General features: G+C 33.7%; 1 protein-coding gene across 3 annotated transcripts in view; it reads left to right on the forward strand.

Moving 5' to 3' along the window:
* Positions 1-14,042, forward strand: part of SEMA3A (semaphorin 3A) — a 443,880-nt gene that overhangs the window by 125,270 nt on the left and 304,568 nt on the right. For 2 of the 3 annotated variants that reach the window (XM_045510442.2, XM_074367557.1), the window contains exon 1: positions 485-1,914. The exons of the other annotated variant lie outside the window; for it this stretch is intronic. Coding sequence is in view for 1 of the 2 variants with exons in the window: in XM_074367557.1 (XP_074223658.1) it covers positions 1,912-1,914 (3 nt within the window). In the remaining variant the exon portion in view is untranslated. Of the gene's footprint in view, positions 1-484; positions 1,915-14,042 lie in introns of those variants that run through there. 3 annotated transcript variants of the gene reach the window in all.

A 14,042-nucleotide genomic window follows, 5' to 3' on the forward strand; every position in this document is an offset into this window, starting at 1 on the left:
TGTAACATCTGCGATAATCATTTCCGTAAATGTAGTAAGTAATGCATTCCCAAGACCATACCTAAGGGTATAGTGATTTCTAAGTGGGTAGATTTCAAGCAAGTCTGGTGATACTGTGTCCTATCCCGTAACTCACACATAGGTCTGGTAAATGTGGCTCTACAGAAGATGTTATTGAGCAATGCAGTGTACATAGAAATTGTCTTATAACAACTGACCCATTTCTTATATTTTACATATCTTATTGGCTACAAAAAGAAGGAAATCATTTATTCACACCATAAATGCTGAAGACAGAGCTTTTAATAATTTCCTTATTTATACTATGTTTCAAAATTATGATAACGTCATTTTTATTAAGAATTAGTTGGTAGTTATCAATTTAGTAGTAACATTTAATAGCTGAAGAAAGAATGGGACTAACTAATAAAAAAAAACCATATTTCTATTTTTTAATGCTACCAATGTTTAAAAACATAGCAATTTCATACTGAATGCTCAATAATTAGTTGTCACTTATTTATTTTAATGGATTGGGAAAGGAGGCTCAGATATGATCTTATAGCTCTTTGTTTTGCTTATTTCATCATTTGTGCTTTGAGTCTTTCACTGTATAAAGATGTGGCGAATATCTCTAGATCAACTGATTTTTAAGAATCAAATATATCTTTTCCAATGACATTTTTTCAAAGCTGATTTAGAAACTAGGCATTTTTAATACAGTTTTACCATTTCAGGACTTCCTGAAATAGATGCATTTTCATGGCGTTTGTCCCAAGAAATGCTGTCCACCAGAGTACAGATATTTCAGTTAAATAATTTATTGGCAACTCAGCGACCATAATAACTGATGAAATATGTTGAGACAAGGAGTAGTCAAGTATAGTGAATGTGAAATGTACTGCAAATTTTAGAATAGGAAGAGCATATGCCAGGAAAAATGAAAATAATACCTATAAAATAATACAATTATATATTTTTAACATTTTAAGGTGAAAAAATGATACTTAAGTAAAGTGAAATTTTGTTAAAATATGAGTTAAAAATCAAAGAGCAAAAAAAAAAGAAAAAAAGCCCTATGCAAAAAAGAAAAAGAAGCATTAGCCTTTAACACCTAGATAGTGTGAGAGGCAAAATAAATGAATTGTGATAGAGTATGCCGTCAGTGAATATGTAACATCATGGGTAGCTATCATGTAGCCTGTGTTTAATTTTCTGTATGCTCTCACTTCTAGAAAATCAGGGTAAAACTCAGGAAATTAAATGAAGAGAAAGAGATAATAGTGCATTCTTAGGTTTACTGTTTTAACAATCACCACCAGTGACCCAGTTTTGTTTTGTCTTTTTCCCTTCCGAGGAAAGAATCTGTACATTACATCCACAAGTTTTGTATAAAAGTCCCTCAAGGCTACATGTGACTAAAGCTTCTTTGGGACAAATGTAGCCTGAGGGATGGAAAGAGTTTTTAGGGTCCAAAAGCTGAATCTCACATTAATATGGAGAAATGTCCTATTAGAATGATGGATACCTGCTAATAGAACTTACTAATGTGTGAAAAAAATTTTTTTTTTTTTTTTGCTGGTATCATGAGCTTTGTGCTGGGCGTATTGGTTTATTTGGATCCCGTTACTTGTGAAAGCTTCACCTTTTCCATTTTTAGAAAATGTGAGGCAGCAAAAAGGTTTTTGACAAACTGCAGATCCTGCAGAGTTTAATCAGCTTGATTGTGGGCACTGCATCGCCTCTCCTTGCCCCTCATTTTGTTTGACCACTGGCAGTTGGGGGAAAATTTTCTGCCACTGGATTTTATCAAAAGAAAGTAAAAGAATGTGATTCTAGAAAATAAAAAAAGCTGCTTTATCAAGAATCATCAGCAAACAATAGGAAAAGAAGACTCACAGGCGCTCCGAAATGGTAACTCATTCTCTCTCTGTCTCTCAGTGTTTCCGAGTGTACTTTTAATATGCAGACTTAGAACCTCTTTTATCTTGTTAAGGGCTGAGATGATACAATAGTCATGTACTGTATATGATGCAAAAACAAGGAGTTTCTTGTATGGTAATAAGTACGTGGATTTTTAGTTTGTGTACCTACTTTCTTTATGTTGAAAAATAAGCCTTTTATTTTTCTAAATTTAAGAAATTAAATTACTATTATTTGAAACTATTAACTGATTTAGCTCCTAAAAGTTCTTCATATCAGTGGTAATTTGGGTTTTAATTTAGTTACAGTGATACCGAAAATTAAGAATGGTACATATAACTTAAGGCAATAGTCTTTCTAATTCAAGCAATTTTATCTCAGTTAATTTCTTTCAAATGGAAATTAAAAACATGTAAGAAGATGGTTTAAAGTGTTTTGTTTGAAAACAGAGAGCAATTTTAAAATAAGTAACAAAAGCAAAAATATAAAGTTATAGGAAAAGAGCCTAATATTACAAAAAGAAAAAGAAAAAATAATGAGTAACACAAAAATAACTAAGAGGGAGTAATCCCTATAATTTTAACCAATGAATAGATTCAAATTGAATAATTAAATGTGAATTGATTATTGGGTAAATTTGTGATTAAAATTACTAGCCTCAAAATATCCTAGTATTTTAAGATACAGAAATCAGTGTAAGCTATTTGAATGTAGTTAAAGTAAGTTTTTATATAAAACTTTTGAAGGAATTTTTAGCCATAAACCTGGAACATTGCTAAATTTACTTATTTATGACAAAAATATGTAGTTGGTTGCTTTTATCAGTGTCATCTCGTTGTTTTTATATATTAACTGCTTCACGTTAAGAAGGAAATGTGAGAAAACTCTAGTTACCAAAGATTGTTTACATAATTATTTAAGAAGGACATAAACTACTACAAGACTGATTTTAACAGAGGCAATTTAGGTGATTTCTCATTATTTGTTTCTATTCTATAAATTTATGGTTTAATAACTATAGCTGGTATTTTAAAAACAGAGTTCAAAATTGTATCTGTTATTATTGTGCCAGTCGTCCAAGGAGAACAGAAAGTGTCTAGACTTTTCATTTCTCGGGGATCTTTCTCCCCTGGGGCTGTGTCTTCAGGGTGATGTCATTAATATACCAAGTTCTTCAGAAGTTAAAAACACCTGGAGAATAGTTCACATCCTCTCCAGCCTAACAGGCTATATTTGCATTTTTACCTGATCTGTGAACTGATTAATTTATTGGTTAAAGTGGTATATCTTAAAATTTCAACTTGATATGATGCTTTAGAATCTTTTGCAGTATTATTTTGGTAACTACTTTCTCCATCAGTGTTGCACCGTTGTTCTCTCCTTTCTATACCCAGGGAAAACCAGCTTTTGCTCAGAATAATGGCTCTCTGATCAAGTCTTATCTGCCAATGCCCTGGAATTCCTGCTGTACTAAGGCAAACGGCATAAAATGAATCTTTTCTGAAGCAGGCATTGCTTGAATGAGCAAAAGTGACTATTGTCTCTGACATGCTGTTTTCTCTACACCTTTTGCTTCTGGGCACTTTCTATTGTGTTCAGTAAGTGAGGCTATGCTGAGTTGTACTATGGTAACAAATGATCTCAACATCTCGGTGGCTTTTTCATCATAAAGTTTATATATTACACATGTTATATGTCCATCATGGAACAGTTTAGGGTCTGCTTCATTGTTCTAAAATGAAGAAGCAGGCCCTCTCTGAGACATACACATCTCATAGCAGAAGGAAAAGGGCATAAGGGCAGAACCATAAGCTGACTTTTAAAGCTCCTGTTCAGATGTGGCATGTGTTACTTGTAGTCACATGTCACTATACAAAGCCAAGTCATGTGACTACTACATGTAAAGTCGATGGTGCCGCAGGGACTGGCCCAGCAGAGAGCAACAGCCCAACCTTAACAATAATACAATCCACCTAAGTCTGGTCTCGTATGTGCATGTATATTTCTTACAGACATGGAAGACCCATCTAATACAGGGTCAGACTCAAAGTCTAGAACCTCGTGATAGCTCAGATGACGATCTTAATCTGGAGAGCTAGGAACTAAAAACGATCATTTATGTACACTACTCTTCCCTTTTGCCCTGTATCCCCCCCCACACACACATTTCTAATATACTATGGTGGAACAGCAGGATACTTTTCAACAGAAAGGGGAAGAAATGAGGCACAATACAGTCGCCACGTAGATTATAGCAAACCTGAAATTATAATGGGCACGCCCTTTCTTGGTGTTCCCTGATGGGCTCCAGGTTTGATGCTTGCCTGGAGTTGTCTAGCTTGTTGTCTCCACGGCTCTTAGCTTTGCCCTCTGACAGATCTTTCCCATTACTCTCCCTCCTTGGCCTGATCTGAAGAGGGCACTGTGGGATGCTCCCCCCCATAGGCTAAACTGCTCTGTCAGTCTGATTTTATTGTCTGTAGAAATGTGGGAGGCCTAAAGTTTATTTTAAATTTTGAACACTCACAGTTTCTTTTATTCCAGGTTGGTGGTTCATTTGGCAGTGTAACTTTCTCAAAACATAGTAGTCTTTTTATTTATAGTGTTTATTGTATTCCCAGCCATGCACCAATCATTACATCCACATTCCCTCTAGACTCTGGTACCTTGAGCTTATGGGGCTTCTAGAAGACTTGGATCCTTTTTTGTTCTATTTTCTCTGAGCCAGTCTGTCCAAAGGAAAGTATATACTGGCTGCTACCTTAATCAGAGATTTTTTTTTTAAATCAGCAGAGATTTTAACAAAGGGAGGGAAAGTTATGCTTTTGATCAGCTTTGCAAAGAGGCTAAGTTGAAATCATCTTCTGTGACTCAAAACTTTTCACAATTTTTCTTTTACTAATTGGAAAAACAAACAATTTCATTTTTCAGTCCTGCAAGGCCTGAAATTTCTAGATTCTCTCTGTTTCTTTTGATTCTGCTTACAAATTGTACAGTAACAACTGAATAATGGCAGTAATTTGAAGCCACAGCTAATTTAGAACATTATAAGCTTCCTAACTTCTTGCAGTTTACAACTTTACCAAATGTTTTACATGTGTCACCATCTTTCCAACCTCCAAAAAAATGTTCTCACTCAAAGCTGATAGCATATAATTCAGAGTAAAACTTTACTTGTAAGCCCCAACTCCCACGTCAGTTAGCCCAAGCTAAGCTACGCTGCCATAATTAATGACCCTGCAATAAGAACAAAGATTTTTTATACCACTCATATTATATACATATGTACATATATATATATAGTGTGTGTGTGTGTGTGTGATGGTTTCCGTTCTGCTCCATTATTTTGTACCTAGACTTACGAATTAGCTTGTATCCCAGGAAAAAGAGTGATGGCAGAACCGTGCTGTGGTGCTAAAGCTTCTGCTCAGATGTGGTCCATGCTGCTATCACTCATGTTTTATTTGCCAAATCAAGTTACATCAAAGGACTAGGAAGTATAATCTTTCTCATTCGGAGGGACACAGTGGAGAGGGAATGTAAAATTTTGACAATAATGCAATCTTACAGATTTATCTTAAGTTATGTGACTGAGTCTACTAATAAGTTAGTTGCTTGACATTGTTGTATACTTGCTTTTTTTTCCCCCAATGAAGCTAATAATGCTGATGCTGTTATAACTACTTGATTTGTTACTAAGATTAGCATGATATAGATATAATTCACTAATATAATATCATCTAATATAATACATTAGCTTCACTAATGTAACATTAGATACTCATTGAGAAAAATAAATGGAGTGCTTTGTAGTATCCAGTATACAGGATACTAATGTTTGTCTGTAACTTGTATCTCACTAATGTTTCTGAGGAATTAGATCATAGATTTATAACAATCTTTGTCTTGATTAAAATTTTATCTCTTTATCTAACTATAAAACTAGATGTATTCACTGAATGAATTCTGAAGAGTTTTTATAGACAAAAAGTTTTAGGATAAGGACCAGGTCTAGAATGAGCTTGAAAAGAGTGAAAAGTTGGGTGTTATATTTACAAAAATGATTATCTCTCTTCACTCATCATAAGTGCACATCTGGGGACACAGAGTACACTTTTAGACCTTTCTATCACAAACTCACTCAACAAGCTCAATTTTACCTATTACTTTAATGTAAAACTGAATATAGTATCAGTGAACTTAAGAGGAAAGAAAAATTCTCAACAGGTAATTTAAAGAATGAAGGCCTATTGTTAAAATATTTGAGTCCACAGAAGAGGACAGTAAGTAATTAATTTGATTTATTCCCAAATGACTATGAATCAGTATTATTGTTTCTACAGAATTGCAAAATAAATAACTTGAAGTAAAATGATTTATAGACTTACAGTTTCATTCTTCTCCTAGTTTCTACTGTTTTACTCTCAAAATTGGATTCTTTTGATATGTACAGCAATAGAACTGCAAAGAAAATAAGCATTTAAGTGTATCAGAGATCATAGTCTCAAAAAATAGTGATAAATAACAGTGCATGATGTAATTAGCATCAAGTGGCCACTGTGCTTAAAGAGATCTGATATTTTATTCATAATATTTCAAAGAAAAAAATAATAAATCTGCCTTGACTTTACAATAGGAGATGTTGCAAACATTAGGAAGCTTCAAAAAATGTTTTTACCGATAATGTTTATAACTATGATTAGGAAATAACAGAAAGATTCAAAGTCTTTTAAGGAATCATATATATTCAGAATAAGGGATTATATCAATTTAAAATAGGTGATCATATATATTCAGATGGAAATAGGGAGTCCAGAAATTTTAGTAGTTCTAAGCACTTGGGAGATTCAATTTTAAACTTTAATTAAAACATAACAAACCATATATAAATCAACTAAGAATTCTCCAAGGAGAGTGTATGTATGTGCCTGGGCATGTGTGTGTATGTGAGTAAACACAAACATACTTGTATATGCATTTATGTTGTGCATATGTGTTATATATAATAGTGTATAGTAATGTAAATAGTGTGTATGTATTGGGAGATACATATGAATGAAAGTTCACAAGAGAATTATTAACATGAGTAAATGCAAGTATTTAAGCTGTAGGTGATTAATTTTATAATAGTTCATAAAATTTGTTTACTTTATTAAAAAAAATTGTTTTTAATACAATTTTACAAAAGCCTTTAGGAATTGTTTGTTACCATTGAGGCTTTCTTCCTGACATTTTATTTTATTTTTTTAAACATTTTTTATTGATTTATAATCATTTTACAATGTTATGTCAAATTCAGTGTAGAGCACAATTTTTCAGTTATACATGAACATATATATATTCATTGTCACATTTTTTTCTCTGTGAGCTACCATAAGATCTTGTGTATATTTCCCTGTGCTATACAGTATAATCTTGTTTATCTATTCTACAATTTTGCAATTCCGTCTATCCCTTCCAACCCTCCACCCCCTTGGCAACCACAAGTTTGTATTCTATGTCTATGACTCTATTTCTGTTTTGTATTTATGCTTTGTTTATTTGTTTTTGTCTTTTTTTTTTTTTAGATTCCACATATGAGTGATCTCATATGATATTTTTCTTTCTCTTTCTGGCTTACTTCACTTAGAATGACATTCTCCAGGAGCATCCATGTTGCTGCAAATGGCACTATGTTGTGGGTTTTTATGGCTGAGTAGTATTCCATTGTATAAAATATACCACCTCTTCTTTATCCAGTCATCCACTGATGGACATTTAGGCTATTTCCATGTCTTGGTTATTGTAAATAGTGATGCTATGAACACTGGGGTGCAGGTGTCATCCTGAGGTAGGATTCCTTCTGGATATATGCCCAGGAGCGGGATTCCTGGGTCATATGGTAAGTCTATTCCTAGTCTTTTGAGGAATCTCCATACTGTTTTCCACAGTGGCTGCACCAAACTGCATTCCCACCAGCAGTGTGGGAGGGTTCCCTTTTCTCCACAGCCTCTCCAGCATTTGTCATTTGTGGATTTTTGAATGACGGCCATTCTGACTGGTGTGAGGTGATCCCTCATTGTAGTTTTGATTTGCATTTCTCTGATAATTAGTGATACTGAGCATTTTTCCATGTGCGTATTGATCATTTGCATTTCTTCCTTGGAGAGTTGCTTGTTTAGGTCTTCTGCCCATTTTTGAATTGGGTGGTTTGTTTTTTTCTTATTAAGTTGTATGAGCTGCTTATATATTCTGGAGATCAAGCCTTTGTCGGTTTCATTTGCAAAAATTTTCTCCCATTCCGTATGTTGTCTTTTTGTTTTACTTATGGTTTCCTTTGCTGTGCAGAAGCTTGGAAGTTTCATTAGGTCCCATTTATTTATTCTTGTTTTTATTTCTATTGCTTGAGTAGACTGTTCTAGGAGAACATTTTTGAGATGTATGTCAGATAATGTTTTGCCTGTATTTTCCCCTAGGAGGTTTATTGTATCTTGTCTTATGTTTAAGTCTTTGATCCATTTTGAGTTTGTTTTTGTGTGTGGTGTAAGGGAGTGTTCTAGCTTCATTGCTTTACATGCTGCTGTCCAGTTTTCCCAACACCATTTGCTGAAGAGACTGTCTTTATTCCATTGTATATTCTTGCCTCCTTTGTTGAAGATTAGTTGACCAAAAGTTTGTGGGTTCATTTCTGGGCTCTCTATTCTGTTCCATTGGTCTATATGTCTGTTTTGGTACCAATACCATGCTGTCTTGATGACTGTAGCTCTATAGTATTGTCTGAAGTCTGGGAGAGTTATTCCTCCAGCCTCTTTCTTTCTCTTCAGTAATGCTTTGGTAATTCTAGGTCTTTGATGGTTCCATATGAATTTTATTATGATTTGTTCTAGTTCTGTGAAATATGTCCTGGGTAATTTGATAGGAATTGCATTAAATCTGTAGATTGCCTTGGGCAGTGTGACTATTTTAACAGTATTGATTCTTCCAATCCAAGAGCATGGGATATCTTTCCATTTTTTAAAGTCTTCTTTAATTTCTTCATCAATGGTTTATAGTTTTCTGTGTATAATTCTTTCACCTCCTTGTTTAGATTTATTCCTAGGTATTTTATTACTTTGGGTGCTATTTTAAAGGGGATTGTTTCTTTACTTTCTTTTTCTGTTGATTCATCGTTAGTGTAAAGAAATGTGACTGATTTTTGAACGTTAATCTTGTAACCTGCTACCTTGCTGAATTCTTCAATCAACTCTAGTAGTTTTCTTGTGGACCTTTTAGGGTTTTCTATATATAGTAACATGTCATTGGCATATAGTGACACTTTTACCTCTTCTTTTCGAATCTTCCTGACCTTTTAATGACCTAAAACTCTCCTAAGAAATTTATCCAGACTGATTTAAAATTTCCTGAAAAAACACTAAGAAATTTGTTTATTTAAGGCAACAATTATTCTGAAGGCTATTAAACTAAGGACAATTGTGCTAATTTTCTGTTAATTTGGGTCTCACTGAAAAATAAAAAGGATAAAGTTTTTAGCTTCAGTTCTCTATTCTAAACGTGAGATAGTCAATGATACTTTGGGGTTTAAAAATGGCTTAAAAGGTAGATTCCAGGCAAGTGTTTTGATCAAATTATATTTATTTTCAGCCTATGTCACAATCAGTGGACGACTGGATGATATGGGCCTGTTTTGAAGCTCTAGGTGTCATTTCTTTGTTTTGGTGGCTTCACTTCATAGCATTTCAAATATATTAGTTCTACCATTGTTTCACATTAATCATTTTTTTTGTTTGTTTTAAAAATTTGAAAAGACTTTATAAGTGTGCCCTTTCATTTAATTATCATTTTCTATAATTTTTCCAATAATTATTATGCATATTCAGGGATACTTGCAGATTAAGAGAATCTTAAATATAAAAAAGTTTTCAATTTAACAATAAGTTTGAGAGGTTATATTTAACAGGCATTTAAATATTTCCTAACTTTGATTTGTATCATTTTCTTATTCTAGAAGCCATTTAATTTTTCACTACTTAAATATTCTTCTGGGATCTTGAAAAGTATGTCTGTGTCTTCCCTGAGCAATTTGCTATATTTCCTAATGATATATCACCCCCAGATGTGTATACTGTAAATCTTGACTACATACTTTTAATCCTCTGTTCATAGACTTGGAGCCCTGAATACCCCTATAGTCTGATTTGAATTCTTACCTCTGTGCTTCCTAAGTGTTCCTGTGCATATGATCATCATTACATCATTACATTGTACTGCAATCATTAATTTAGTTATCTGACTTCCTCAGTAAAGTAAAAGAAGGGAGACAGGAACATCTTTCATTGACTCAAATATATACATTCTTTCAAATATATACATTCACTTAAAATACATATATATAATTGAATGTTACTCTCTACTAGGCATTGTTCTATTCACTGGAGATACAGTGGTGTATAAAAAGCAAGTCTTTGTTCACCAGAGGTTATATTTTAGCTGCATGCCTAATTTAATTTTGCACCTAAAACATCACCTGATGCATTAGATATGTTTAATAAGTATTTTGGATGTATTAATAAATACATAAGATATAGAAATTATATGATTAAACATAGTAATCTTTGAAGTTACTTAAATTTACACATTGTAGAACAATTTAAGTATTCAGAACAAACACGTGTTTTTTTAAGTTATTTGAAATATAGTATATCTACTAATTCCTATCAGAATAACTTGGAATTCTACATCATAAATGAAATTAAACCTTGATTAATTTTAAATGTTTTCATATCTAGTCCCCAAATTACCTCATCTTTTCACCCACTCTTGAGAGAGAAAAGAAGAGATGGAGGAAAGATAGGAGAAAAATTGAAAGAGAGAGAGAGAGATTAAATTTGGAATTAACTTCTCTAGAAATATTAAAGACAGTTTAAAGTCTTTCCAATAAATTTGCTATGTTATTTTTTAAGAAAATGACCAATGCAAATTTCAATTCAGCTAACTCCTAGTAAATCATTGCTTAATGAAAACAAGTACAGCAGAAAGTAGAATGTTCCATTCGTTTTCAGTACATCCCTGTAGGATCCAGCAGACATCAGATTTGTCAATGTCACAACTTCTTTAGAGTTTCCAGGAGAACACCAGGATCAAAGAAAAGAAATAGATAAGATAAAGAATTACGATTTATTTGCACTAGAAGTTTCCCCTTTTGAGTTTCACTTGTTACTTTCATTTTAGAACAAGTTGAAAGTATGCTGGTTAGGAATCTTTACCTGACACTAATGGAACCTCTCCTGACAGATTTTTTGCTGAAAAATTACATGGTATGAATGAAAAAAAGAACTGTCAGTTTGGATCAGATATTTTGTATCTGCAGGTGCTTACTTGGCCCATATAATCTTCCTTAAGATAGATGGAAAAACTCATCTATGCCAGATTCTCTGCTTTATCAGAGAGGAGGCATATTTTCCTTCTGTCAAACAAGTGTATTTTAATCATAGTTATACATAGTTTTAATCATAGTTTAAACAACATTTCATGTGTTAGAGTAATTTTTCTTGACCAACACGTTGGTCCCATTGTGGTCAATTTGACATAGATAAAGGAAGTAATAAAACTTCCATTGTGTAAGTAATCAATTTTAATATATCCATAGTTGAAGTTTTTTTTTCCTTTGGCTCTATGTTTTCTTTTATAATATTTTTATTTGACCAATGTATTGTTATTAACAAGAAAATTGTCCTCATGGCATAGATTTTACCAACTTTTTAGAACTTTTTTTACCAATTCAAATTTATCCATAGTTATATCCATATTGCATTTTGCCTCTCCATTTACCTAACATCATTCCTCCTTCAGTCATCACTCACTGACTTTATTGCCTTTTTGGACCAGTCAATGCACAATCTTGCCTCAGGACCTTTGTATTTATGCTCCTTTGGTCTTGAACACTCATGTATGCGCATGATTCCTTTCTTCAAACTTCAACCAAACTCAGAGAGGACATCAACTCAGAGAGGACTCCCTGACCATCCATTAAAACCCAACCTCCTTCTATTCTCTTGTTTTATAGCACATAACATTGCCTGACATTGTATTATATGTTTGTATGTTATTTGGTTTATTGTTTGTATAAAATATAAGTGCCTTAAGGCCGGGCACTTTAATTATTAGTCACTACTGCCTATGATAGTACCTGGCACATAGTAAAATACTCAATAAATACTCATTGAACTAATAATAAATATCTATGTGGGTTATGAACAATCAGTCCAATTTAATTTATGAAGCTGTTCATGAAATAGTTAAAACATTCACAACATCAGGATAAGAGAAAATTCAAAGATATAAAAAACAGAAGCCCTTATGTTTGGAATAAAAATTCCCTCTCTTAAGGCTTCTAGTAGCGAAAGTAAAGAGATCAGAATGCTGAAATATTCTGACCTCCCTCTCTGTGGGCCTTTAAGTCTTCAGACACAGAAGATTCAACCACATGCTAGGAATAAGGCCACCATCAGCAGGGTTCCAGAGATTGACAATGCCCTCTAAGTAAGTCTACCTCTAGACTAGCCATTAGAATTTCTTCTGCACAAGTCAAAAGGAAGCACACAAGTGGTGTACAGTACTCGCCTACATGCCATCGCTGATGGTGAGGGAAGGAAGACAGCCCCTGTGTGAGTCGAAAAGTGTCTACATGAAATCAAGTGGGGTTCACACATCCTTTGTTGATAGAGCACTATCATCAAGACTCAGCTGGACATTCTAAAGCCCTGAACACTCCTGACAGGACCTCACAACCAACCCTCTGCCTCCACTAACACTGCAGCCTCATCACCGTGGTCTGCCTTGGGAAAAGAAGGATTTGACTTATGCCCGTTTTCTCCTTTTATGCCACTGACCAAAAGGAACCAAGAACTTCTAAGTCATTCCTGATTCTCAAGATTCTAATCCTCATCCTTGAATCCTCTCTGTCTCCTAATGTCCTTTCACCATGCTCTCTGGACTCACCAACCAGGCCTCTTCATTTTCAAGAACTTATATGGATTTTCCTCTTCTCTTCTCTCTAAATGAAGCCTGATTCTTCCCTGAGGACCCTGCTTCTCACGCCAGCTTTCAAGAGATGGCTATCTTCCTGTCACACCACTTAAATCACTGGGATTGGAGGCAGGGTGATGTTCTGTTGCTCCTCAGTGTCACTTCCCCAGCAGCCTCCTTCCTCCTCCCTAAATTCTCCAGCTGTGATCTCATGACATTTGTAAATACCACCCGCTACTGCTACTCCTCTTTGTAGATGTCTTCCACCAACCTCTGGTCACTTCCCTTCTTCTTTTAAGATTTTAGCTTTAGCTTACTGTCACTCTCTCCAACTCCATTCTTGTCATATAATGTGATAATTTCAACATGCACAGAGATGAGTCTCCAAAAACTCTAGTCTCTCAGTTACTTGACTCCTCTCCTGCAAAGATCTTGTTTTTACCCTATCACCACCATGAAATAATTTCACCGTCTTGTGATGTATGTGTCTGAGGAATATTTAACATGGCATTGACATTTGAGTTTCAGTGTTTGCCTGTATATTTGGGGTAGTAAATTTTCTGGTTTTCTACCTATGCATCTAGCATAAATTCTTTGCTTAAGTCAACTCTAAGTTTTGTCTAATCCTATCCTGTAGTAAGAGATCCAACAAAAGCATGTAGGATAATATGTTCTGTATTTCTCAAAAATATAGTATTGTAGAAATAGTCTATATTTCTATCTCATTAAAAGAAACAGGATTGGAAGTAACTGTGAGAGTAATACTACTACAGAATCTGTATTACTGTAGTTTTATTGACAAGACTAATATTACTTCATAAGATTAATGCTTATCTAATGAATCTCTGTTGCATTCTTTTTGTTTTTGACAAAGTGAGATATTAAGTGTTGACCCAGATTTGAATGGTCTTTATTTTGTTTTCTAAATTATTTTTGTTGTTTAGTCAAATATGAAATAGCATTTGGTTAATGTTACAAAGCATCTATTTTAGTAAAATAAAACTATTCAAAGTATATTTTACATTTCATATTTTTAAAGCTTTATTTATTTAAAAATTTTATTTACTTTACGTATATAGTATATTTTCTCCATTCAGGAAAAAAAAAAGCTTTTG

Source organism: Camelus bactrianus, chromosome 7, assembly GCF_048773025.1.
Source record: "Camelus bactrianus isolate YW-2024 breed Bactrian camel chromosome 7, ASM4877302v1, whole genome shotgun sequence".
Classification (NCBI taxonomy): Eukaryota; Metazoa; Chordata; class Mammalia; order Artiodactyla; family Camelidae; genus Camelus; species Camelus bactrianus.